General features: G+C 38.7%; 2 protein-coding genes across 3 annotated transcripts; one reads left to right on the top strand and one right to left on the bottom strand.

Moving 5' to 3' along the window:
• Positions 1-1646: 1646 nt before the first annotated feature.
• On the bottom strand, positions 1647-26370 carry LOC117951820. Of its 2 annotated transcripts, XM_034883759.1 has the most exons (4): positions 26210-26370; positions 23260-25863; positions 2823-2829; positions 1647-1656 (listed from the first exon to the last, which is right to left on the bottom strand). In XM_034883759.1, exon 2 carries the CDS (start codon positions 25726-25728, stop codon positions 23266-23268), a length of 2463 nt encoding a protein of 820 aa, XP_034739650.1. In that variant the 5' UTR covers positions 25729-25863; positions 26210-26370; the 3' UTR covers positions 1647-1656; positions 2823-2829; positions 23260-23265. The 2 variants fall into 2 exon arrangements, with proteins under 2 accessions (XP_034739650.1, XP_034739649.1); XM_034883758.1 differs by lacking the exons at positions 1647-1656; positions 2823-2829 and having other exon boundaries at positions 22795-25863.
• Positions 6099-17819, top strand: LOC117951822 (cytokine-dependent hematopoietic cell linker). Its single transcript, XM_034883760.1, has 17 exons — positions 6099-6315; positions 9679-9737; positions 12441-12594; positions 13622-13656; positions 13745-13787; positions 15112-15162; positions 15239-15273; positions 15386-15396; positions 15474-15557; positions 15835-15856; positions 16028-16052; positions 16130-16214; positions 16298-16314; positions 16402-16496; positions 17079-17153; positions 17239-17394; positions 17482-17819. The coding sequence occupies exons 2-17, from the start codon at positions 9735-9737 to the stop codon at positions 17632-17634; spliced, it is 1044 nt and encodes a 347-aa protein (XP_034739651.1). The 5' UTR covers positions 6099-6315; positions 9679-9734; the 3' UTR covers positions 17635-17819.
• Positions 26371-27829: the final 1459 nt, after the last annotated feature.

The raw sequence follows: 27829 nt of genomic DNA, 5'->3' as shown, positions 1-27829 counted from the left end.
TTAGATGGTAAATACCGTAAACATATTCTTAAAATCTTTCCATTCCCCCCAAAAATAAGCAGGTCGGCCTCATTGCACAATCCAAATCTTCTTAAAAACTTGCCATTTTCAGTATGTAGCTTGCTCATGGTTGTCATTTCCCATAGCAAAGGGGTTTTGAGAAGGGCAACACGCGTGACATAATACACGTGGACACTAAATAAATGTTGTATCAAAAGTCTGATATTGCTTCAAACTTTGTTTTGTCTCTTTTCCTTTCAAGTTTAGAATATCTTCTCTAAGTTTATCACTTTTTTGGAGTCCTTGTTGTTAATGATCCTATTCTGCAAAAAAACTCCACAAGTTTAAAAATGTACTTTATTTATTATGTCCAGTACTTTATGATTAAATACATGCACAACTGATGACATTCCCATCAGTCTCAGCTGTAGTTTCTATTTAATGCTAAGTTGCAAATGTTAGCATGCTAACATGGTAAATTAAGACAGTGAACATGGTAAACATTACACTTGCTTAACATCAGCATGTCCGCATTGTTATTGGGAGCATGTTGTGAACATGTAAGCAGGAATAGCTGTGTACAGCCTCACAGCTGCTTCCATATGATGTGGAAGTCATGCAAAACACATTTGTTACTCTGCATGCAAAACACATTTTTGCTAGTCAAATTTAAAATCACATCTCCAGCATATGAGTCTTTTAGTGGATGCACATTGGGTCATGATATCAACGTTAACGAGACAGTAAACACCTCCATGAGTAAAATAATATCTTGGGCTGTTGAAGATTTGAATGTGCCTTCTGAGTGGGAAGCGCAGCTCCAAGCCTGCTAACAAACAGCTCTCAGCTCATTAGCCTGGGCTCCACTCACTCAGACACACATCTTCCTGAGACTACACACCACAGCAGGGAAATGACTGGGATAAATAAGGAATAATCAAGGAATCGGTCGGGCTGCGAGTTGACCTAAATGTGGGGCTCCTTGCTGTCATGGAGGCTCTGCCAACACACTGCTACCATTATAATGAATGGAGCAGTGTATGGAGAGGACTGTGAGAGACTACAGTATGATCACACTAATGCTCAGGGAGAAGGAGGACTCTCTTTTGTAGTTGAGTTCACACTGAGGCTTGTTTCAGTAAAACTTTTGCATGCTGTGATGACCTACAGGCTATTTTTGGAGCAACATTATTTGCCAACAATATAATATCAGTTGGGAGGCGGTTATGGTTGATTGCAGAGGACTGGTTCTCAGAAATAAAACATCCTCTTCCTCTGAATATTCACAATAAGTGGACTCAGTTTCTATGCAACTACCATGAAAGACATCTAGTTCAGAGAAAAAAAAGAATAATACTGATGTAGTGGGGATAAAAACAATGTCAGCATGACCCTTCAAACTGCAGTACCCTAACACCGACCAGGCAATTCAAAATAATACTTTTCCTCATTCAAGGTGTAATTATAGTGAATAACTTGATGTTTAAATACATTCAAATGGCAAATGAATCATTTTTGATCTTCTTGATAATTGGAAAGTGTTCTCATGTGGCTAGATATCATCTATTTGCTTCCTCTGCTAATAAAAAAAAAAGCTGTTATTTAAAGCTGATGGACCACGGCTCATCACAAAGTTCACAAAGCCGTGACACATTGCTGCAGTATCAGATCAGGTATCTTCCTCCATGAGGATAATATTTCATGTACAGGACATTCGTTTTCTAGTCAACTTCAGCGGTGAGCCGCCGCCGGTCTTTATCCATCCATCATCTCCTGACCTTCAGCTCTGTGGCCTGGCGGCTGCCCGGGGCACAGGCAGAGTGACTAATGTCGTCTCAGCCGCCACCTCCCCACACCAAAGGCCCCTGATATCCATCCAGTATTATCCGACCCTAGCGTCTACAGATTTCTATCACTGCTCCCAGCTTTAATTATTCACGCTGCTGAATCACACCCTACCAGAGATAGCCAGACTGGCCAGACCGCCTGCTCTCTCCCTCTCTCTGATCGTATCAATCTGGCTGTATGACACTATCTCATCTTTCTCTTTTAAACTGTAAATTAGAAAATACAACTGGTGGGTTCGCCAGTGACCAAGTTTAGAGCATACTGTACATACAGTATACATTAGCTAAGCCAAGACCCGAGCAATGTTGCAGGTTGGGTTTAGGGAGTGGGGAGTACACAATGGAGTTAGCTAAAAACAAAACTTCCGATGAAACTAGTAATCATGTTTTCCATAGTCTATATCCACAACGTTTCACTTCCGGGATTGCTCTTTTACTGTCAGAAATTCCATCGGATGACACTCTTTTTGTCCGGATGTCCATTACCTTCCGCTTTCTTTGTGTTTGAATTTTAAACACCGATAGATTTCTGAGAACTATGGTTAACTGCTCCTCAGATCTCTGCAGGGTAAATCCAGACAGCTAGCTAGACTATCTGTCCAATCTGAGTTTTCTATGGCACAACTCAAACAACTTTTGAACGAACATCAGAGGGATCACAAGTTTTTGGGACTGTCCCGGGTCACGTAATTCCCGAGGGACTGTAGTCAATCTCATTGTCGGTAATGTGATAGGGACGGCTATGGCCTTGAAATCAACGGGAGCGGGCGGGAGCGGGAAGAAGGTGGAAGATTTACGAGGCATTTCGTTTTAGAAAAAGAAATATGAAACTACACAGTGTCATCATTGAATCATAGAGACAAGGGGGAGTTAAGGCTATAATAGGCCTACATGTGTGGTTAACTCAACTGCAAAATGCAGTAATAGATTGCAATCTTTGGTTCATCTGAATTCCTGTCTGGTATACCTGTTAACACTGATACTCAACTCAAACTGTGTTGTTGCTACAATAATTTATTTGCACAGAAGAATTGTTAGATGTGCGAATTATTTCTTTGAAAATTTCTTTTGAGATTAATAGAATGTACTCCCTACGCTAACCAAGTTGATGCCCCCCAACAGTCACACAATGTCAATGACCAAGTAAAGAATCCAACATAAGTATATAGAAGATAATTTGTTAAAAGTTCTTTTATAAGAGACATTAGCCCACATTTATCTTCACTTTGTGGTTGTTCTGTGTACAGCAGGGCCTCGAGATACTGACTAACTCTGCAGCTGTTCATACATGGTAATCTTGTACTTAATGTGGTTGATGACTATAACATGCATCCTTCCTGTGGCGCTGGAATTCAACATCATGACTTTAACTTCAGTGAATACATAAAAGACTTGGGTTTTATTAACCTACGAAAATCCTGAAATTTCGGTCATATGCACACACCAAACCAATATTCAACCTCTGTGTTCCTCACCCCCCAGGCTGGGACTCTGGATCCTATTTCTTAGTGACAGGTCCAGGACAGAGGAGGGGAGGTCGGTTCAGTTTTTGGCTGCTGAGAGGAGGACGAGGGGGGGTTGAGGACACAGGATGAGCTGCCAGATTGACAGGCCGATGGGGCTGTCGCTGGGGGCCAAGGTGTAGAGATGTTTGGGGAGTTTGCGTTTGTGGCTCAAAAGATAAGCATCAGTGAGAATATGAGAGGCTAGATGGTAATCTTTCACAGGAAGTCAGGCTAAATCGTTGCAAAAGAAACCACAGGAGAGGGACTGACCTTGTGCGCCTGTTCTCAGCTGCATCGCTTTTCAGAGGAGGCCTGGCCTCCAAGCCACTGCATACAGGAAGACACTCTGTCATAGTACTGCACTGCTTAAAAACAAAAGCCAGTCAGCTAGAGAGTTTATGTGCTGATCATGGAGTAGTCACCCTAAACCTTTGTGTGATCGCTCAACATCTATCCACCACATTTTCAGCTTTAATTGAAACGCATGTTTAGCTGAAAGATGGTAAATTTTTCAGAAGAGCTGAGACGATAATTCTGTGTATGTTTGTCACTACCATCAATGTCTTTAACATTACCGAGTAAGTTTGACCAATTAGGGTTCCCACATATCCCAATAAAATATAATTTTGCTAACTACAGTTTATTACAACTTGGGTTTAATTACGTAGCTCTGCCATCAGTTCTATAAGTTATGATAGATTAATACTCTGTTGCAACATTGCCAAAGATAGGTCAGATGAGTCAAGAAAACATGGACAGTTAATCGTTCATACAGGTTGAATACCAATTTAGTCAAACAGATTTGGAAAATAAACAAATTATAAACAAATTATTACCTAAACTATCTCCCAGTTTACCCACCAACTTCCTGGTTCAACATTGACCTAGAGTGTTTGCCATAATTGCGTGCAGTTATGGTTCTTCTGTGCGATGAGGGATTTTTAGCAACAGCACAGGTGCACTCACTTTTGGTTATACCTCCAAATAAAGTGGTAGATAAACTCTTGGCTAGCTTATAACAACTATATGCTCATGTTTTTTGCCCTATTGGACCAACTTCTTATTTTGTTTTAATTTTTATCAGAAATGTCAGCCGTAAATGTTGACCACAATGTTATCACCACCAATGTAACCAATGGCTGGAGCTACGTGTATAAAAAACACGTTATAATAGACCAGAATCTTCCTTTAATCATTGTAACATGTAGCCTGACCCAAAAAGGTGTTCTTTTTCTCTAGGGTTGTAACTGTGGTGAGTGTTGCACATATTATTTGAGGTCACAGTTTTTTAACTTTAGAGAATGAGGCTTTTAGGCAGAATATCACCCATATACCATCCTTGGTGAGCAGCCAGGTTTTTAAATAAGACTGAGTAATGCTCCTATATCTCTAACTACTGTCAGTGTGCCCTGTTCACGGGCCAATAAAACCCAGCTGCATGGCCGATTTTGAAAATATTCCCACCATGATTCAGCAGATTGTTCTACCTCATTTTAGCTGTTTAATACTAACAATTAATAGCTTAAACATAATGCATCTCGATTTCAATTGCATAAAATTCCGTAAAAACCTAATGCTGATGTGCGTTTATGGAGCATCAGGAAAGAATCTGGACACCTGGGTGGATATTGTTGAGGCAGTGAAGTACGGGCTGTAACCGTGTTTGGTTCCTTGTCTAGTATCTTTCTGTGTACATGTCTGTTTGGGTGTGTGTTTGGGTGTGTCTGTTTCTGCGTATGTTGTTTGTGTCTCCCTCCCGTCTTTCCTCTCAATGTTGCATTTTATTTTTTATTTTCAGAGAAAACGTGTCCCAGGGCTTTCTAGCCCTGGGACACGTTCTCTGTCTCAGTGTATTGTTTGTAATTGTTTGTTGCTGTTCAATATTTCAAAGTAAATCAAATAATTTGATCACAAAAAAAACATCATGTTGACATTAACTATGCTTTTCAATGAATGCATCTGTGGATTGATTGATTTACTATATGAATGAATATTGAGAAATGTGCTGAAGATGTGACCTTAGATTTTCAAAGTATTACCAAAGTGACAGTAGACTCTTCATTAGGTGTTTATTCAATAAACTGAAAATATTACACTCAAGTGAAATATCACTTTAAAGGTAAAGCTTAAATAAGATAGGCCTGCAATTACAAATTATAATTTGGGTTTACCTGCTTGTTTGATATAAAAATGAAGCCCGATGATGATCTGATTGTAAGAGTAAATGTCACCCTGCTTCCTTTTGCACTTTGCAGAGAAGATGTTGAACTGTTTCCATGCTACTGCTCAAATTAAGAGAAATAGCTGAAGCATTGGCAGATTCCTTTGAACCTGATTTACTGAACAAATGGTTTAAGCTTGCTTTTCAGATATAGTCTTGGACATTTACATTTTGCAAACCTGTTTGCAAAATGTAAATGTTTTCACACTTGCAATTTTGTCAACTCAACTCAAAGGACTGTCAACACTGCAGCACTGCAGCACTGCAGCACTGCGAAACACTGAGAAAAGAGGATATTGGAAACATCGAGGCTGAGGCTCTTGATTAAACCCTCAATGACTTTTCATATATATTAATAGGATGATGCAGAAATTAGTTGTAAAGAAACATTATTAAAAAAAATGAAATACCCATTTCACAAACAATGTTTCCGCGAAATACTGTATTTAAAATCAGAGCGACAATGCAGAAGAAGAAGAAGCCCTCCGTAAACAAACCTTTAACTGTAAAGACCTCAGGTTATAGGCCAGTTATTCACCACACAGGAAGTCATTTTGGGTTGCTGCAGTGGGCTGCCTAACTCCAACAGTCAGACTTAAAGCAGCCTGGGTGTTTTCTGTATGTCTGAGTGAGGGAAATAAAAACTGCAGACTATCTAGTTCTGTAACCAAATACATTTAACCAAATTTGCTGGACACCCATTGACGCAGGTGTGCTCTTGTTGAACAAGTTTTCAGAAAAGGTAAGTAACAGCTGTATTTGTCAAAGAGTAGAAAAGCATCAAAAAGCTAGTCCGTAGTAAAAATAGATTCAAAAGACAAGTACGTAAATGTAAAAAGATAAGCATTGAAATGCAGTATTTTCTGCTAGAGTTGAAAATTCTGCTTTGATTAAAAGTCAACTTGTGTGACTTTTTTGTGTGAATTTGGTATTGGGGGGGACATGTAGTCACAGTGTTATAAACAAGTCTGACCATGCAAAAAAGGCGCAAATCTCATTGCTATAGTGCCATATGTAAAACGTCTTTGTGATTACGCTAAATGATAGACATCTTCACTGCCAGAATTAAATGTAGTGATAGTGATATAATGTATGCGTTAAAGCAAATGGACATGAAAATCCTTTAAGAAATCTTCTCATCTTTTTTTTTTACCAAAGTTGCAAAAGCCAAAACCTTATTTGAAGTTAAATAAATATATGTATTTTATTTATTTTATTTCTTAATGTGGGTAGATTTAAATCTTTATTTAACTGCTGTTTATATTGTATTTGAAATAAAATACAAACAAGTAAATAAGGATTTGTACTCATATGAACCTATTAAACTTAATTCAGTCTGAGAAGCACAGTCTGAGAAAATACACTCAAAATACACTTATTGTCATTAAATATTAGAACAAATCTGGTACTAACTTTAAGAAGAACTGTATACATAGAGGTACATGTTAACGGCTACAAAACAAACTAGCATATAACTATCATAACATTTAAATATCAACACTAGCGACAATTATATCAACAACAGTGAGTGGCAACTAATGACAATTTACACTGTGTCCCAGTTTGATCCCCGTTGACATTGTTTTGCTTGTCATACTGAGCCCTTTCTCGCTTGCTGCAGTTGATACTTTCTTAATGCCCGTAGCAAAGCTCGGTCAAAAAATCCTTAAGTAGTCTGGTGCTTTGAGTTGCCACAAATCCTCTGCACCCAATTTCCATGGGGCAGAAGTTCCTTTTCCAGACTAACTGCTCAACCTCAGACGCTGGCTCCAAGTACCTAATCTCTTTCCTTTTCATACGTCTCATCCAACACTACTTCCCATGGCCCAGTAAGCTCTGCAAAGTAGACAGACAGCCCCGCAGAGTGTTGGACCACACTGTCAAATCCAATACTGAGTTTGATTCTCCCTTTCGGGACTGTGAGTTGGTAGCCTGTAATGTCTCCTGGCATGTTCACAATCTACAAACTTCTATATTAGGTACATTTCCTTCCTGCTTCCTGTTTTGTTTTCCTTCACAGCCAAAATAATTGAAAGAAAAATAAAACTGTCAATCAAAGAGTGATTGATTGGTCCCGACCCAGTGGCTCTTTTCCGCTTCTTGCTTCTCTACCTGGAAACAGGATTTTAAAATACCAAACATACATGCAAAATAATATGTCTTAAAAAAGATCAAAAATGGAGGAAATGTGTCAAAGACCCACGTGTAAGTCTCAGCTTTCTTTTCACTATTTAAATTCAAATCCTATTCCTGACACCATGGAGCACTAAAAGTCTGGCCCTGTGTTTGCAATATCCCAAAACAAAGCAACACAAGATATATTTTGTTTTGTAGACCAATTGCACATATCGAGCAAAGTTGGTCATTGTTTGGATCTGCAGGTGTTGACTAAAGAGATTAACCAAATTTTCTTCACTTGACTGATGGGTTTAAGATAAATATTTTAAAGAGAAAATAATGAAATCAGCACTGCTTCCCTTACTTACAGATATAAACAAACATGTATAAACGACAAAACCATACGCCTATCAATATATCAATAGAACATGAAGTAATTGGCCGTCCTCTGTCTTACATTTCCAAAAACTTGGTGTGTCTTTCAGACAAATTCTAAACAAGCCCAAGAGAAGTGATGCATAAACTTACATCACATGACATAGTTTTAATATTCCTACGGATTTTGTTCCACTACGCATCATCCAGTATAGTACTCAGATCCCTTTCCCATGTCTTTTTGAGGGCTGTCCAGGTTCCCAGTTTCTGTATAAGCATAGAATAATACTCAGAAGCCTCATGATCTTTTCCAAATTTCTTATCCAAACATGCTTGTGCCTTTGGAAGAACTGAATCCAAAATTCCTCACTGACAGATGGTGAAGTTGCAGATATTTAAAAAAGTTCAGAGCTAAGGAATCCAAATTGCTGTACCACATCCTCAAAGGATATCAATACGCCACGGAGATAGAGTTCCCCCAGTCAGACAATTGTATCATATTTTTTTAAGAGAGTCTGCAATTCTCGAGAAAGATTGTTAACATTAAAAACAAATACACGCCTGCTGTCAGTGCCATACAGAATGTCACATAATTTGCTGCCAAAGCAGCATATTTTCTACACTATGCTGATGACACCTGACTCTCTCTTGACAGAGTAAAACAATTAACTTTGCTCTGTTGAAGCAAAAGAACTATGTGATGTAATTTTGGGTGACCAACAGCCACTGTGACCACAAGTAACAACTAAGAGATAGAGGTGCTCAGTGATGTCAGTTGCAGTTATATCTATCCAAACGTTGGCTAACAACACCCTCAAGCTACTTTTCATTCAGGACCAACTGAGGCTGTAGTTGCAAAACTTCTGAATGTATTGACTGAACAAGGATGTTTAATTTGTTTATGAAACAAGCCTTTACTTTGAAAGAGGAACCCTGTGTTACTCCATCTTTCAAAAGTTATACAAAGTTTCACTTTACTGAGTACAGAGTGATAAATATGTAACAAACAATTCAATTAAGACATTTAATACTTCACCAAAAATCAATCAATTTTCTTTGCCACTATAATTATATTATTATTATTATTATTAGCATTATATTTGTTTTATCCAAAGTTGTAACTACAAAAGCTTAAACTAAACAAAAATCGTTATTAACCTTTTGTTTATATTGTATTTAAAATAAAATATTAGGTAAATAAGGACTTTTTTAACCATTAACCTAAATTCAGGCTGAGAAGCAGTTAACATAAAGACATACATTTAAGTAAATTAGAATGACTGACTAATCCTGGAGGCTAGTGGGGTGTTAAAGATTAACACATTATAAACATCTTTGTGTTCATATGTTGCTAGGTTTAAGAAACGTCTGTCCTTTTGTGTAAAAAATGAAATTATAAATCTGTCAATATTTTAAAAAGGATGTGTTCCCCAATAAATTCAGCTATAGTTTCCAGAACATTGAGGGGCCAAAAACAGCTCTGTTTTGTTGTGTATAAAGACCTTTTCCTTTTGCATGTGTAAGTGTTGAGGAAGAAAAGTCCAAGGACAAATTGTGTCGGAAGGCCACATTCTTCACCCAACTAATGATGTTTTTTTTGTTTCTATTTCAGCCCCTTGTTAGCTGCAGATAGAGAGAGGGAACAGCCATGAGTCTGCTGCTGTGATAATGGTGAGTTATGGCGCCCATTTCCACAGCGTTTCCCCAATGGTTCCACGTGAATGTTCCGAGGGGAAGATTTGGGAGTTTGCAGCCCCTTGTGTAATTACCTTTTAGCACACAAATGATGAAGGAGTGAGATTCTGTTCTGTCATTGTTAGTTCACAGGAAGAACAACACAGCGCAGACCAGGATTATGATTCATAAGTGTTGTTTTGGTTGGAATCATACAAGTAAATTATGAAATAATAAAACATACACAATTTATGTTTTATTTATTCTTACTTATTAAGAGAATAATCATCTCTCAAATTTACAAAAGCCCATTAGGTTGATGATATGTTTATGTCATTTGAACACATCTGTAAAAGATGAAAACAACAAGTCATTTCTTTTAAAAATGAAAGTTGTTTTTAACTCCACATACATATTAAGGTTATGACTACTACCTGCAAATGTGCTGTAGACAGGGAACTAGCATTGATGACGTTAATGAAACCTTAATCCTCATCTATGCGCACACTGTGGAACAGACTGTTTTTAGTCACACTGCTTTTATGAAACTTACAATCACATGCATATGCTTTTTATGATGTTGGCTCATGTTGCTTTTCCAAAATGCAGCACGGAGCAATGGCACAAAATGTAAAGGGTTTTCTTTGATATCATGTTTCTGGATTTAGGCTCCCTCACATCGACTGCAAAATCACATGGAGTCCTTTTAGGTCACCTTTACTCTCTCTGTCTTTAGCAAGAAGCACACTAATCAGAAATTATATGAAGTTATACATGTAGTAAGGCAGAGTCTGTACTGGGTTAAAAATAATAATAAAAAGGTTTCCTTGCAGGATGATGACAGCTTTCCCTTTGCTCAATTAGATCCTTTTAGCCGTCTGAAGACTTCAAGTGTACGTCATCTGCAGCCCTTAAATAGAGAGATAAGTTAGACGTTTTCAGCATTCTGGGCAAGAATGTGCTCATGTGGGTGTACAAAGGCAGGAAAATCTTCGACAATGTAACATGTTGATGTTAGAAAGTTAGAAATGGCCTTTGCTGAGATTTCAACATCATACATTATATAATAATAAATTCACCTAAAACCTAACACAGTACTTAAAATGCAAAATTCATATTGACATTTTCCCCAATAAGAACTATTAAATTTTATAAAATATTAAATGAGTAAGGATTATTGGGGAAATTACACAGTCACTTGCTTGAGTGATAGAAAACAAGATGAAACTAAAATACAGTCAAATAATGTCGCAGGCACAGGACTGAGTATGGCATAAATAACTCACAACAACATTAGTTTATGTCCTTCATCCTTAACCTTACACTACTAATGCCTCGTCAATGTCCAGAAACATCTCCGAGGTATTAACTGTGGCAACCAACAAACAAAAGAATGGCAACTTTAAGGGTCTATAGGAGGAAAGATATCCATAAAACAAAGCCCACTACTGACCTCTAAAAGTATTGAATCTTAACACTTTCCCCCAAATAATGATACAAAGTACCTTGGTGTGTATGGCACTTTTTACATTTGTCAGGAATATTAGGATCAAATATATTCAGTTTTCCAAGGATAATGAGTTAGACATTTTTTAAGGGGCTTTGCACATATTTGACCCCAATCATCGTCTAAAATGTCCTCTTATAAGTCTTGAATCCACACCTGTCTCTTACTCTTGTACTTGCATTTTAATGGGCCTATTTATTGTACATTTTCAGCCAATTAGGTAAAGTTGTGATAGAATGAAAGTTTTAAATTCAAAATCAAGTAAAAATGTTGACATTGCTCAGCTTTTAAAGGTACGTTGAGTCAATCTTGTCCAACCACCCCTTGCAATATAAGAACAAAATATTGTGCTTTATTTAGAAAAGACATTTCCCCCACATGTGCACATACACAGCCAAACAAGTGGTTATTGTAGGAATCATTGTCCTTAAATAAAATAATTATTTATTTAATAAAGTAAATAAACTCTCAGAGTTTATTATGACCCGTGAAAACAAAGGAAACTGGGCTTCCATAGAAAGACATTTCCTGCTTTTGGTGACACATCTGGGGGGATACTGCACTCACCGGACAAAAATTAAATTTCCTCTCAGGAAAAGTCAATCTGGACTCCCGTCTTCATTACTAGAGAACTGGCTCTGATGTGAAACACAATGCATTTTCAATTTGAATGAGAGACGCTGGTTTGATTGACCTTGACTGTTGCACTTACCTACACTATATTCATCCTAATCTCAACCATTTTTTCAGCTTCGCAAATGTGCACAATAATTTGTAACATGGGCCATTAATTCACAGACTATGTTTAGTATTTAAAGACTAATTTTTTCTGAATAAATGTGTGCATGTTGGTGTGTGTGACTGCAAAGAGTGAAGCTTTCAAAAGGAAAAGCAGTGGGTTATGTTGCAACACCATTATAGCTTCCTGTGCTTATCAGTGTTGTATACAGTACGTGTATGGGGTCTAACACTACTCAGAATATATTACTGTATGTCACTGTAAGAAGCAGCTAGACTCAAATGCAGATTAATATATTCTAAATAAATGCAGAAGGAGATCAAAAGCAGTCTTTCTTGTCTTAAATCTTGGTGTCACACACACAATTTTCCAAGAACTCAGTGTTAAAAGATGAAGTTTGTCTATTGCACACTTAGTATCTCCACTCGGAATAAACTGCAATTTCTTCCCACAGGATCGCAACAGAACAGACAGGAAGAGAAATCAGAGATGCAGTAACTACAAGAACGTTGTGGAGCCTCATTACGATGTGGTGGGTGACCAGGAGGAAGTGCCACATGTGCGCATACTTCCTGCAAGACCCATACATGATGAGAGAGAGTATGCAGGTAGAGAAGAAGACAGTTCATTCACATTGACAGAAGCTCCTATTTTGTTGTTTTTCAGTTAAGGTTACTTAGATTTTGGGGGGTTTTGCTTCATTTTGTCATCACAAATGTCTAGTTTAAGTTTTGCTTCTGTTTTTTAACCCAGTTTGTAACAGATTTGTTGGTCGCTCAGTGGGCTTACAATGAGTAATTCTGTCCGTCTGCAGGAGGGAATTTGACCTTCAATGTTTGTTCCCTTTCTTGTCTTGCTTTTCTTATTCATGCTTTAAGTCCCTGACTTTAATTTGCAAGACGTTTTTGTGTTGACACATTGAGGGTGAGTTTGTTTCATCCTGGTTCACAGAATAGATCTGGTAAACTTAATTTTTGTTTTGTTTTTTTAGACTTTTTTGGCATTTAATTGATAGGACAGCTTAGACACGAAAGGGGGAGAGAAAGTGAAAATGACATGCAGCAAAGGGCTGCAAATTGGAAGTGAAACCGCGGCTGCTACGGCAGTGAATGAGCCTCCGTCCATAGGGCGTACGCTCTACTAGACGAGCTAAAACAGCTCCACCACAAAAAAACTGTGGTGAAAATGAAAGCAGTGTGTATCTAAGAGAGAGAGAGGGAGCGAGAGACAGCTCCTGCTGAGTGAGCATGATCTGCCAGTGGGTCTCCAGGGCCATCTGTTGGCTGAGTCAGACAGCGGGAGATTACAATTATCCAGGAGCCAAAGGCAGAGAGAGGGAAGCATGTAGTGTGAATAGACTCACTTTACTCTCCTGCATGGATGTGGCTCACAGCCAGAGGCCGCACAGCTGCATGTCTACAACTTTATACTGAATGTGGCTTTTTAATTTGTTCACACTTGGAGTGTTCTCCCTCTGTAATCAATGCAGTCTGCTGCTGCTTCTGCAGTGTACTGCTGGGACTTGAGTAACAACAATGATACAAACTCATGGAGTGTTTTAACTGTCAACAAACACTGAAGCTACAGAAACAACTGAAACTACTTTCATTGCTGCTACTGTCTTTTACTTTCAAGACAGGGATATTCCAAGGTCATCACCACTCGCCACTGTAAGCTTTCGTTTTTTCATAAATGCTCCATTACAACTGTACTGCTGTAAGTTTCTGCTTAAACTTTATGTGCTCTTCACTTCTTCAGGGTAATTCCAACATCCACTCAGGAAAAATCGCATTTACTTCAGGTAAAGTGACAAAACTCTCCATCATTATTCTGAATTTTGGATTATTGTGGTAAAGGTATTCTGGGGAAGTCTTACTTGGTTTTTCAGTACTTGGCCACAGGCTGCTACTCAGCAAAAATGTACACATGGTTACTTAACAGGCATTTTTTAAGATTTAATATGAAATTAAATGGAGCTTTGGAATGTTAGAGGGTTTATGCATGGTACTAAAACACTAAAAACAGACCAAACCCTCTGCTGCACAGCTTTTTAAGTCTTTTTGGGCTCATTTTAGTGTTTTTACAACACATTTACTGCATGGGTTAGTCTTTTCAACCTTCATGGACTGTTTCCAGCTCTGGAAAATCCCCTGTACAGTACTAGATGCAGGCAGCTAAGTTAGCAACTAGCTATTGAATGTTTTATTAGGGTGACCTCTTACCACCAGCAGATGTAAAATAGCCTCCAGGTTAATTCTGGCACCTTGTATATATTATTTTTATTTATAATTAGTGTGCATTGACCCTGATAAAAAAAAAACTAAACTAGAAAAAGAAAATAATATTAAGTGGTTAGGTTAAAAACCCAGATATTTGTCTCATTTCAAATCAAATGGAATGTTTTTTGAAGCATTAAATGTGATTTATATAATGCATAAAATATAGCTAATGGCTTTCAAGTCAGGGGCATTACTTGTTTAGTTTAAAGAGCCCCTATTATGCTTTTGGGGATTTTCCCTGTATTTTAGTGTTTTACATAGTTATGTGTGTACATGTAATTGATGTATAAAGTACAAAAAAAACACATTTAAATTAAAATCAAGCTTTCTCTCCAACAGACAGCACTTTTTCCTATACTGCCTAAAAAACAAATCGTTTGCATTCCTCAACTAATTATGTCACTGATTGATAATGGCAACCCTGTCTGGTGCTTCCCGTACAGAAGGTGCTACCTGAGCAGGCACAGGCCGCCCAGTGGCTTGTTTCAATTTGGTTGACAAATCACAACAGAGTAGGCCAGCTGACCAATCAGAGCAGACTATGCATTTTGGGAACGAGGTCAAAGAGCTCAAAGAGAGTGTTTTATGCAGAGGAGCTACATCAATGGGCAGTATGAAAATCGAATGTTTTTGAACACCTATTAGACCCCAAGGGTACAAATATGACGCTGAAGCGGAGTATAACAGGGGCTTTTTAAAGTTAACTGTAACTACAGCGTTGCAGTTAACTAAAACATGTCAAATAACAGGAGTACCAGAACCCTTTGATTGTACTTAAGAGCACTACTTTAGTAAATGTACACTATACATAAATATTTCTGCATTATTTGTGTATCTTAAACACAGGACCTTCAATAAATAGAGACCTGAAGCCAGGCAGAAGAGGGGCCAAATTAGGTAACTACCTCTCTTTACTTTCCCCCCACCCTCTGGCCTCAGAAGCACCACACGTATTTACATGTTGCTCTTACAGATAAGAGGGTCACACCTGTGCCGCCGGCGGAACAGGTAAAACACCTGTGCCATATACATATATTGTTGACTCTGTTTTTGTGTCAATAAACTGTGCTAATTGCAACTTATAAAATAGGTGATGACTTTTCTCTCTTTCTAATCACAGCTCTCACACAGGTAATGTTCTCAATACCATTCACTATTCAAAATTTGGTTAAATTCTGGGGTTAAATGGGTTATGAATGGACTTCCAGGCGCTCTCCACCACCTCCACCGTTGACCACGGAGTTACTCAAACACTTGCCCGAGCTGACTCTACAAGAACCCTGCAGCAGAAAGTGAGTGAGTAACTTTTGAAGCAGAGCACAAAGAAGGTAGACAGACCGTTGTCTGTTGTTGTCTTATTTTGCTGTAGTTGCCTTTAACCCTATCTGACCCTTTGCTCTGTGAGTCAATGGTGGAAGTGAAAGGAGACCCTCTTAGTTTACAGTTTGCACGGTGGGGCAGTAACGCCATCTGTTGGTTAGAAGAAGAATAACAGAAAAGATGTGAGGCTTTCTGAGATAAAGCATATTGTTGATGTTATGTTTTACTAATGCTCCTTTTTCATTTCAGTGGACAGAAATCAACTAAAAACGTAAGTAGTCAAGCATACAGCATTATTTCATTGAAATAAGATTTTGGATTTCAGCTATTTTTGTTATAATTTTGTACATTACATATTCTACACAATTGAACTTGTAACCTGACTAGAAAAGACTCCTGGACACACTTTTAAATCTAATTGTCTTTTTAATACTTCTAATAGGCAGACTCCAGTTCACTTATAACAGGTAAGAGCCAGATACGTGTGAATGTATTTTCAATTAAAAACAGCTACACTGTTTTAATAATGTGGAATGTGTTTTAGGGCTGCAGAGAGCTGGAAGTGTTTTATCACTTCACACCAATCACAGACATTCTCTGGATTTGGAAACTCATAATTTTGAAACGAGGTGTGACTTTAATTTTTCGGGTATATCAGGGCAATTATTTCATGTTATGTCATGTTTGATTTACTCTTTCTTTCTTTATTTAGGTCACAACAATATCTAGGTAAGTAATGTTATAGGTCATCTGTATCATTACAAAGTTATTGATTAAACAAGTCAACATGCAAACAACAACGATGTCTATTTAAAGAAAGGGTGCCATCAAAACGTCATCACCATGAGTGGCCTCAAACTAAAGAAGACTTTGACCAACATGACTTTGTTCCAATGGAAAAGCCTAAACAGGTATACTTAAAATGTCTATAGGTGTAAAGTCAATATTCACTGAACTCTAGAATATTCATTGGTGTAAAGTAACTAAGTACATTTCCTGAAGTACAAATTTGAGATACTTATAACTAAGTATTTCCATTTTTGTTACTTTATACTTTGACTACACTATAGTTTTGGAAGCAACTATTGTACTTTTTTTTACTTCACTACATGTATTTAACAGCTTTAGATGTGTGTTACTTTGCATATTTAGATTATTAATAAAAAATATGAATTCATGAATAAATGGTTTGATTTGAAATGTTAATCTGTTCGGCAACATATGTGGTAATTAAAATTAGCCTCATCTTAAGCTGCAAAATTAAGTAATGTACACATTACTGCATCACTAATTATGATCCAGTAATATTATAATCTCAAGTCTATATGATTTGGAAATGGACCATTCTGCATAATGAGTACTTTTTGTAAGATTTGGTAATATTTTTAATGTATAACTTTTACTTGTGTGTGAGTATTTAACACTGTATTATTGCTACATTAACTGAGGTAAAAGATCTGAGTACTTCTTCCACCTGTGCTACTATTTGGCAGACCTGTGAAGAAGACTGGTACATTGGGGCTTGTACTCGAGCAGATGCTGAGCATGCCTTACACCTGGTGAACAAGGTACCATGAAAACAATAAATATAACTAGTAGCCTATAATATTTCTGAATCTAAACTTCTTTTGTCTCTCACATTAACTACTTTAGGACGGGGCGTTTTTGGTACGAGACTGCTCCATCAACACCAACAGTGAGCCCTTGGTGTTGGCTGTGTATCACGAAAAGAAGGTTTACAATATCAAAATCCGGTTTATCAAGAGCACCGTCAAGTATGCCCTGGGGACGGGACAACGATCAAACGATGTAAGTGGACAAATTAAAAAAGATAGTTCAACGAGCACTCTCTTCATTCATTCTATTTACTGAAGCTCACATCTTATCTTTTCTCAGATGTTTGACTCTGTGGCAGACATCATCAACTTTCACTCCATATTTCCAATAATACTCGTCAGTGGGAGAAATACTCCCGGAAGCAAATGTCCAGAAAACTGTGTGCTGACTTGTCCAGTAACGAAAAGGGATGTTGACCAGCTGCTGCAATAACAGATAGACCATTACAGCAAAGATCATCTGTTCCATCCCATCTGGGTTCTCACATTAATATGTACGTTACCTACAGTACGTGACCCAAAACATCCAATAATGTTAACCATGAGCATGTTCGTAAAAAGATGAGTGTGTGTACCAATTGTGTATGCTTGTGTCAATAAGAAAACTGTTCCATCTAAGTCTGCAACTAAATATTATTTTCATGATCAATACATCTGATGATTCATTTCTAGTTTAGTGTGCCCACATTTCAAAAACACAAAGATAATGACTTTAGAATAATACAAAATAAAGCAAACTGCAAACTCTCATGTGAGAAGCCGGAAGCAGAGAACAATTATCACGTTTTCTTGTTAACTTTTCATTTTTCAATCATAACCAGAATAGTTAACGAGGAATTTTTCTAACCCTTTGCTGCGTATCATCCTCTCTCCCTCCTTTCCTGTCTATATTCTGGACCAAATGTGAACATATGTCAGTGTCACCAAAGTCTTCTGGCAAAGAATAAAAAAAAAAAAAAACTTAAATACTACTAATCATAACTAACTAATAAAATAAATACTCTTGGTTGATTATAGATCTGATGTACTTACAATTCACCCCCAATGACACATGCATGTAGATATACGGTTGCCTCTGGATGTTAGGCTGGCCCATACACTGCCTGTTTTTAAATCCTGTCTTTAAACACAACATTTTGGCAGTCTATTAACACAATATGATAGTTGTGTTAGAAAAAAATAACACATGTTCTTTGATTTGAATAGGAAGGAGAGAAGCTAAAGTTACAATGGAGAATTAACAAAAGGTTTAATGAAACAGCATTATGAAAATGATATGACAAAGACAATAAGACACAAAACACAATAACACTGCAGCTGACAGCGGACTGCACGGTGTTCCTTCTTCAGACACATGTCGAACAGCCTCGAATCATTGTAAATTACTGAATTATATTCTCTGCACCTGAGGGCGGTACCTTTTAACCTAGTGAATTTAAACCCATTCTCATTGGTCCACCGTATGCATGGCGACATGTCTTGTTGGCTTCTTCGCTGTCCAATGAGGAAGGACATGGCTCTAAACTCTGCCCCTTAAGTGTCGTTTTTGGTCAAAGGTTCTATCGTGTAAATGAGAAACTCTCAAAAAAATACAGAAATCAACGTTTCATTGTCTCAGCCTGGTCTAAGACACCAGCAGGTAGGAGACAGAAGATTACTTCCTGTTGTGAAGCAAAAGGCTGTTTTGTTTTTTTTAAAGATTATTTTTTGGGCATATTAGGCCTTTATTTGATAGGACAGTTGAGGATATGAAAGGGGAGAGAGAGGGGGAGTGACATGCAGCAAAGGGCCGAAGGCCGGATTCGTACCCGGGCCGACTGCGTCGAGGAGTAAACCTCTATACATGGGCACCCGCTCTACCAACTGAGCTATCTGGGTGCCCAAAGGCTGGTTTTTATATGTTAAATGCCAGACTTGACCTAATCAGCAACTTTTAGAAGGTTGGAATGCTATTTAAGGCTAGATCAGTATTGAATCAATCTGGCTGCAGAGTAGGCCTATACATAAAACAGAAATACATTGTTTACCTTTGGTGTGAAAATACTATAAACGTTACTAAAAACAATGTTATTACCTAAACATGAAAATAAAACCAAAAATGGAAACATCAGTTGCAAAGTTGTAAGGGATGAACTGTGGCTCTGCAGTCTCAGGTGCATCTTCTCTCTGCTGCTGTCAGTTGTCATTTCAGGCCAATAACGCAACCTTCCTCCACCCCATTCACCTCCAGCATAGTCATCCATGGCACCCCTGGCTCCTCCTCCAGAACACCTGTGCTCCTGTGCTTCCATCCAGTTTAGGCCCCTTCACCACCCTAGACTCCATAGGGGGATTTTTCCTGCCCACTTGTGGCTTCTCTACTCCCTCATAAAAATTATTTACATAGCAATGGGATCTAATCGCCAAAGACTCATATTTGATGAATAAACCTTTTGCATATTTGCAAAGAAGTCTCTTCTGAAGCTTCTTGGAATTTTGTGACAACTACCCCCCCCCCGTGGTGGAGCAGGTTGTAACAATGGAACTCCTTGTGTTTGACATCAATTCATCAATTGTTATACAGTCGGCTATGCTAGAAACAGTGCTATTTGTAGTAGATCAAAAGGTTACTTTGTGTCAAAATGCACAAGGAGACACCAAAAGAGTCATGGAGTTATGAGCCTTAAAGCAAATTTAACCAGAAAGACAACCTCCCTCATTCATTCTCAAACTCTCTCTTTGTTTACTCTGGACTACATCACAATGGGATCAAATCGCCAAATACTCTTCTCTAATTCTTTTTAAACATGATCTTGAATTACAAACTGGTTAACTTTAAATGAAGTCTTTCCTGATTGAAGTAGGTGCTGAGAAAAATTCTGTAAAACAAAAGGGAATAGGCCATAAAAACTGGGATCATGTTTTAATAGAAAAAGAAGAGTTACACAATTGTCATTATAAAAGCATGGGACATGATAATGAACATTGAGAAGGTAGTAGCGATAGCAGGAGCATGAATAATTCTAACACAAATGAGGAGTGAATGAAAGACAAACCAACGCTTTCATAGAGAACCGTCCCGCCCTTACACACCTTTAAAACAAATACAGCATCGCAGCTTCAGACAATGCAGTGTTAGGAAAGTAAAGCACAACATAACTTCTTTTGAATGATAACCATTCCTTACGGAGTACAAACACCAGTTATTGCACGTTATATTTATAGATATATACATGATAAAATCTGTGTGTGATCAAAATATATACAAAGACTGGGCAACCGAAACCTATTAAATAATAGGTCTAGCACCTCATACATCATGGTTGGATTATAAACAAGAACATAAAAATGTTGTAATTCTGTCTTAAGAAGAGAAACAGATCTGCAAAGTATCAGGAAAGAAGACTGTTTGTGTCCTTTAGATGGTTATTGAAAAAACTATACAAGTTTTAGCAGGTTCTCTGGAATCACAACAGTCAGTATTTACACAAAATAAAAGTATGTACTTGTAAAATGTGGCCTACATGGCAAATACACATATTAGATGATGTGGCTTTCTGTTAAAGTAATGAGACAGTTTTGGCTGCTCAGCTCCATTTTGCACAACTGTTTAAGACGCTAGAAAGAGGCTATCCATGGAGGCTGTCATGTAAAAAAAAACATATGGCACAAGGAGTAACATGATCCAAGATGGCATTAACACTAGGTTCTGGGACTGTTCCCTTCCAGAAGTTAATTACAAAATATCTGCGATGAATAACATTTGATCGTGATGAAACAAACATCTAATGTGGTAGGAGTAAAAAAACTAATTTTAAATCGAGGATAACATTAGACTCAACAAATAAATAAAAATACAAAATTATTCTTTAAGATTTTAAAGGGGCTATACGCCAAATACTGGATGAACAGTGTGCTGGGATTGCCTCCACACGGCTCTCACGGATCGTTCACCAATACGTGAAATACCCATACCCATTTTTTCCCGGCCACATGACATGTAGGCTGCGAATATGCACACAGGCAGGCCGGCTATCAAAACAATGAACAAAGAAGTTCTGATTACAACACACACAAAAGGAGTGTGACTTCATTCTCTGCTCAGGCACCATTACTCCACTTTATCTTTACATAGCACTATTTTAATGTTCTGAATATTGAGTACAGCTCCTTTAACTTCACCGTTCTAATCCACCAGGACTATTAGGATAGTGGAAATTGTAGCTCTTGGCTAAATATCACGGTGCATTCAGGCAATCCTCATCAACAGGCAAAGTATAAAAACCAAAACATTTAAAGCTATAGTGCGTAGTTTCTGAGGCACCCATGAGGAATCCAAATTAAAGACAAACTGTCAGCGCGTCCACATGATATAAACTAGTGGGTGACACAGGAATCAATCCCATCCCACAAGAATACTCCCGTCATATCTCAATCACGTGACTGAAAAAATCCTGTCCTGCAAAATCCCAAGAGACTCCCAAATCCGGTCCCGCAACCGTTTCGTTCCCGATGTTGTCTTAAGTTATCAGACTCTGCTGCCCCCCTGTGGCATGTTTGGTTAATCAAGGTCAAATCACTGAGGTTGCCTCAGAAATTTAGAGTTGCACTATACATGCATTACCTGCAGGCCTAGGCGATTTCATTATCGATTCCTAACAGTGATCTTCTCACACTCAAAACACACATTTATGGGATGTAATGTCTTTCAATCTTTGGGCACACTCACCGCATTGCAGCTTCATTTTTAAATTGACCCCCGGGACTCCCGCAGGTCACGGTATCACGGTTCATCAATATCAAAACGTTGCTAAAGATTTAAGTTTTTCCCCAAAAATGGCTGGCAAAGTGGTAAATAAAGGTGAGAAACTGGGGCACATTCCAAGTTTACAGAACTGTGACATTCATTTCACACAACACATTAAGGACGACTTTGGCACACAAAACGTCCATTTCTCTGCAGCACCCCGTGATTCACAACACCTCCAAACTAGTAAAGAGAACAAACAGTGGCGTGCATGCCCAGCTTCCATTATTTACACTTGCATCTCCTCTTCATTGGTCCAGTTCATTTGATGAATTTACTAGTGACTGTTGACCATCTGATCAACATGACATGGTCATGCAATATTTACCAAATCTAAGAGTTGCAAAGAGTGCTTGAATGCACCACGACACTACTGACCGATACCGAGTGCAGCACAAGACACTGGCTGTGACTTCTACAAAAGACACATTGCTAAGGCCAAATTTAAAGGATTTTGAAATGGGACGTGTCTTATTGACCACTTTTAAAGGCATTGTTGACATTTTTACTTTTGGGATGCAGCTCCTGAATTGGGATGCGGCATAAGAACAACTAGCTGTCAACACAACTAACCAACGTGGGGGGGGGGGGGGGGGGGGGGGGGGGGGGGGGGGGGGGGGGGGGGGGGGGGTCTCACTGGAATAAGACATGTTTTCATTGTATATTGTTTGTGCTAAATATTGAAAGTTAGCTTTCACCCATAATCAACTACATCTAACTTTCAAATACATGTCATCACAAACCAAACATTTCCTTATTACTTAATATCCACCACAGGGTTTTCCATCATTGCAATTGGGAGCCGTGCATGTTACATGTATTTATTCATGACATTGATTATACTCTACACAAAGATTTGATACTCTCAGCTGTACTTTCCCTAGTTCAGGTTGTATCTTAGAGGAGCCAGATGAAAAGCAAATCATTACTGATGCAAACAAAAAAAATACGTGTAAATACGATGTTATCTTTTTTAAGTAAACAGCATGCATTAATGCCTCAACTCAGGTTTCTCAAATGTCATTAAAACAGTTATCTGTGTATTACTGACTGTAATTTACTACAGCAGATGGTCCATTTTCCCTTTCATTGCACTTAAATATTCCATATCCCACTCCTATATTAACGTACGGTATGTATAACACAATGTTCACCGATAATCAGATGTCCACTCTTTTTTAATGGTGTGCTCCTATAGAGAAAATAACGTTAAGTCAATATCTTCCCATTGTAATACTACTTATTTTCTCATAAATGTACACTTGTGTCCACTGGAATTCATGGAAAGACACCAACAGTGCACCCCATCACTTCATACTTCTGCCCCATCACTTTGCTCAGCCTCATTTTTAAGATTTGGCACTTTGGAGCTCCATTAGAGGCTCCTGTGTCTGCTATAGCGTCTGCTCTCGCTCCCTGAATGGAGGCCCGAGGCTTTGGGTGATTAAGCACCACCACAGGCTGGTTGGGGCCCGGCCGTTTCACCAGTTGGTCCACCTTCAGTGGCATCGGGTAAATAACTGTGCAATCCGTTAGTCTGCCCACAGGTATCTGAGTCTTGTACTTGGATATTCTAAGTTTCAGTCCCTTCTTGGTTCTCTTCCACACGCCTACTTGCACCCTCTTCAGAGAGACAGTCAGGAACTTTGAGATGTCGTTCTCACTTTTTGCCATTCGCCGTAGAGACTCTGCATTCTCAGGTGCATTTACATGCGCAGCAATTTTGGAAACCAATTCCTCATCTGTTGAAGATTGGGAAGCAGGAGTGTGATGGCGGTCCTTATCGTCTGTTGGCGTCGTGCTGTTTTTTTCCTCCTTGATGTGGACATGGTTGTGGGTCAGTGCAGGAGGCTGTTGAATACCCGTATCCGGCTCCTCTACTTTGACGGACTCACTGGTCCTCTCTTTCAATAAAAGCTTGCGGATGATAGATCCATCTTTTGTAGCTGCCTGAGCACAGAAACCCGCCTCCTTCCCCTGCTCTGTGCCGTTCATCTTGATGTGATCTTGAGTTGCACTACCAGAACTGTTACTTTTATTCATCACTATACCACGCAGAGCCATAACCAGTGGCTGCATGGAGCCTTGGACATCCTCTGGTTGTTGACTTAATGAAAACACAGAAGAGATGATGGGAAAACCCTCGGGCTCTAGCGTGTCTCCTTCTCCGGCTCTCTCATTGGATCTTACTTCCTGTGTCCAAGTGGACATCTTTGAATTTGTGGGGTTGGAAAGCACCTGTGTTTTGACCGATGAGGGCTCATTTTGAGTCCTGGGCATTGAAGAAGAGGGATAAGCAACATTATCCTTACAAACTACAGTCGCTGGAGGTCTCACTTGGGCCGCTGCAGCTAAGAGAACACTCAAGGAAGGAGAAGTTGATTTTTGCTGGTTCGAGCCCACTGCCTCTTTCTTCTTTTTTAAAGAAGTGGTGTTCTTGAGGAGCATCTCCCCAGGTTCCTGCTTAACAGCCACCGACACACCTTGAGGAATGATTTTTATGTCACTGGCCCTTCTGGGTGGGATACTCTTGGAATGCTCTGGAATTAAATGATTTCTCTTATCCATTGCTCTCTGAGAAACAGATGCTCCCATGTTCTCTGGCTGCAGGGTGTGAGTCAACCTGTTGACAACCGTGTTGGAGGTAACAGAGGGCTCCCTCTGTGTAACTTTGATCCCACTATTTCCTTCTCTTACAGGATTGAGGATGCTTTTGGGAACCTTGTTTGGAATGACTGTTTGACATTCCAAGTTGATTATTTCTTGTGATGTTCTTTTCAATCCCCCTTTTTCCTTGCTTACTTGATTTGGGAGGTTTTTGGAAGTATTGACTGGGACAACTGCAGGACGCTCCACGTTCACAGTCTTTGTGTCACACTGTTTCCTGTTAACTGTGCACATTCCCATACTCATAGACTTCCCTGTGTTTGGATGATTTAATGCAGATAAGAATGGCTTTCCATGTGTAGTGTTTTGAGAGACTGTGGTCCTCGTGTCTTTAATCACAGACTTGTTTTCTTGTTGAGAGACAAGCCTCAGCTTTAGCTCCTTTGTCCCATTAACAGTTTTTACCTCAACGAGTTCAACCAAACAGCCAGCAGGGATTGTTACTTCCTCTGGAAGGGAAACAGTCAGAGCCCTGTTGTGCTGAATGAGTCCATTAAAAGGGGCCAAAAGCTCTGCATTACCATTTGTGGCATTTGATACATTTGTTTCCAGTGTTTTTCCTCTCTGTTCATCTTTACCCAGTCTGACTGCAGATGCACTCAGGGCAGGTACCGATACTCGAACAGTTGGTCGAAGCGGTGATGGATCAGCAGTGGACACACTTGATAACGCACTGGACACAGAAACATGTTGAGGTTTTGTCGTGCCCGGGTCACCAGGTCCTTTACTAACGCTTGTACTGTGCAAACGCTCAATGTGCTTCACAAGGCACAGCCTCCTCATATAGCCCTGTCCACAGTGAGGGCATTTAAATGGATACTTTGAATTGTGTTGCTTCAGGTGAGCGTTTAACTCTGCCTCACTGAATGATACTTTGTTGCAATAAAAACAGTAAAACCTGGTTGTCCCCCTATGCTCAATCAAATGCTTCTTGAACAACGCAGCATCTGTAGAAGCAAATCCACATTTCTGACAACACCTCACATTTGAAGTGTTCAGAACACGATCCAAAACCAAAGTGGGATGCCCACCGTTCACAGACGTCAGCATGCTTTGATAGCTGACAGGATTCATGTTGACCGGTGAGGTCCGCTGGGCATCTGTCTGCAGGTATTATTAGGTCCCACTGACTCAATGGCTGCGATCATACAGTGGAGGTGAGAGTCAGAGAAGAGGAAATCGTCAACTGACACGTGAGACGGCTTCTCACTGTAAAAAGCAGATGAGAAAAAGCAGTTAAATCACTGAATAAACCTTACCGTACTGACATTAACACAGGGCCCATAGAGCCCCTCCCCCTCTCTCTCACATACAGTTTATTTTTTACGCCTGCAGCGATTTGCATTACAGACAGCGGATTGCGAGCAGAAGAGACAAATCGGTTCATTAAATTCAGTGTAGGTATAGTCATTTCTCTTTACATCTTCCTGCTGCGGTCTTCCTTTGAACACAAGGAAAAGGCCCGTTACCTGACCACAACAAGGGGGGTCGCAAAGGCGACGGGCCGCATTTCTACTGGTTTTATTGGCGAGAGAGTCTAATCCCACATACATACCGTATAAAAGTGTTGTTTTATGTTCCGCAATGTGTTTTAAAATGAATTATTCCTGTCTGTGGACGGTATATTATCGCTTGTCAAGGCGGCCAACCGAGCCGCTCTGCTTTAGCTTGTTGTAGGTAGCTTACGTTAGCCGACACAATTCCGGAAAAGAGTTGTTGTTGCCTTCAAAATAAAAGCATAACATACAAATGAGCTTTACTAATAATGAACCATAATCAAATATATAGGGGGCATTCTCAAAATCATGATTTATTTGTATGTTACAAGAACAACTTTTACAAGAACAACTTTTTGGTGCATGCTGTTATGCAGTGGCGGAATGTACAGCTAAATAAATTGACTCTCTTGTTCACCTCAGTGAACTTTTTCCTAGTAAGCTACAGCACATAGGCTACATTAGATAGATAGATAGATAGATAGATAGATAGATAGATAGATAGATAGATAGATAGATTGATCCGAAAAAACGGGAAATTATGGTGTTACAACCGTAAACATACATCAGTCACACAGCAACGAATACAAAGATAAATCACATACTAGGATACAATATACATACATACAATATACCTGAAGAAATAATAATAATAATAATAATAATAATAGGAATAAAAACATAAGAACAAAAATTGTAATATATACAGGATGGGGAAACAAAATGTGCAACTGCTTAAATAGTAGGCCTATGCTAAAATGTAAATAAACCAATTATGCAGCTTGCATTTAGTCAGTATTGTGGAGTATATACACAAATAACACGTGACAAAAGACACCATTAAAACATACAAATTACGGTATAAAATACACAACAGTGCAAATGGGCAGGTAGCAGTAAATATCTATCTAGATACATACATTTACTCAAGTAGCCTGATATTAAGACTACCGTTTTGAGGTAGGCTACTTGTGTTTCATAGGCTACTTTACTAATACATGCTATTATACTTTTTACTCCACTACATTTGTTGGATAGTTTCAGTTACTAGTTACTTTCAGATTCAGATTATTAATACAGAATATCAACTACTAAATGAAAATATGTCAAGATACCTAGCAATATATAGGTATTTTCACAATAGACTTTTGTGAAGTTATAAAGGTATTTTTGACGGAAGACATTTTTCCACTTGTCACAGAAGTAAAAGCTCAGGTTAAAATAATTCCATTAAAGATGGCTGAATTCTATTTAGCTCCTTTGATTCCAGGTTCCTCTTATCTATTCAAAACTATTCAAATTAGCCCCACCATTACCAGCAGCTACTTAAAGTGATTTACACATTTGGTTATGAAATTGGAAGATTTCCAATATATTTGCTAATACTTAAGTAGGCTATATTTACCTGAGTAAGCTTTTGAATGCATGGATTTTAGTTATAACAGAGTATTTTCACACTGTGGTATTGCTACTTTTACAGTAGTAAAAGATTACTTACACCATTGACAGAGTGAAGTAAGCTATTATTTTGAAAGTTGTAACCGGAAGTTCACGTTTCTATTGTGTTTTTCTTTACAGCTGGAAAGATGGGTGTAGTGTAGTTGCTATTCTTGAAGAAATACTACGCAAACCTCCTTCATACCCTGCATAGGATTCCCTGTTTTCTTTTACAGTAGTTT

This window comes from Etheostoma cragini, chromosome 10 (genome assembly GCF_013103735.1).
Source record: "Etheostoma cragini isolate CJK2018 chromosome 10, CSU_Ecrag_1.0, whole genome shotgun sequence".
In the NCBI taxonomy this organism is placed as follows: domain Eukaryota; kingdom Metazoa; phylum Chordata; class Actinopteri; order Perciformes; family Percidae; genus Etheostoma; species Etheostoma cragini.
The sequence above is the reverse complement of the archived record's forward strand: the minus strand, read 5'-3'. Positions and strand labels throughout refer to the sequence as shown.

What these genes read in the sequence shown, in the direction of transcription:
- LOC117951820 (XM_034883759.1), bottom strand. Translation starts at nt 25,728, where the DNA reads ATGAATCCTGTCAGCTATCAAAGCATGCTGACGTCTGTGAACGGTGGG.
- LOC117951822 (XM_034883760.1), top strand. An exon ending in CAGAAGAGGGGCCAAATTAG is followed by an intron (nt 15,163 to 15,238) that starts GTAACTACCTCT and finishes TTGCTCTTACAG; the next exon opens with ATAAGAGGGTCACACCTGTG. An exon ending in CTCCAGTTCACTTATAACAG is followed by an intron (nt 16,053 to 16,129) that starts GTAAGAGCCAGA and finishes AATGTGTTTTAG; the next exon opens with GGCTGCAGAGAGCTGGAAGT.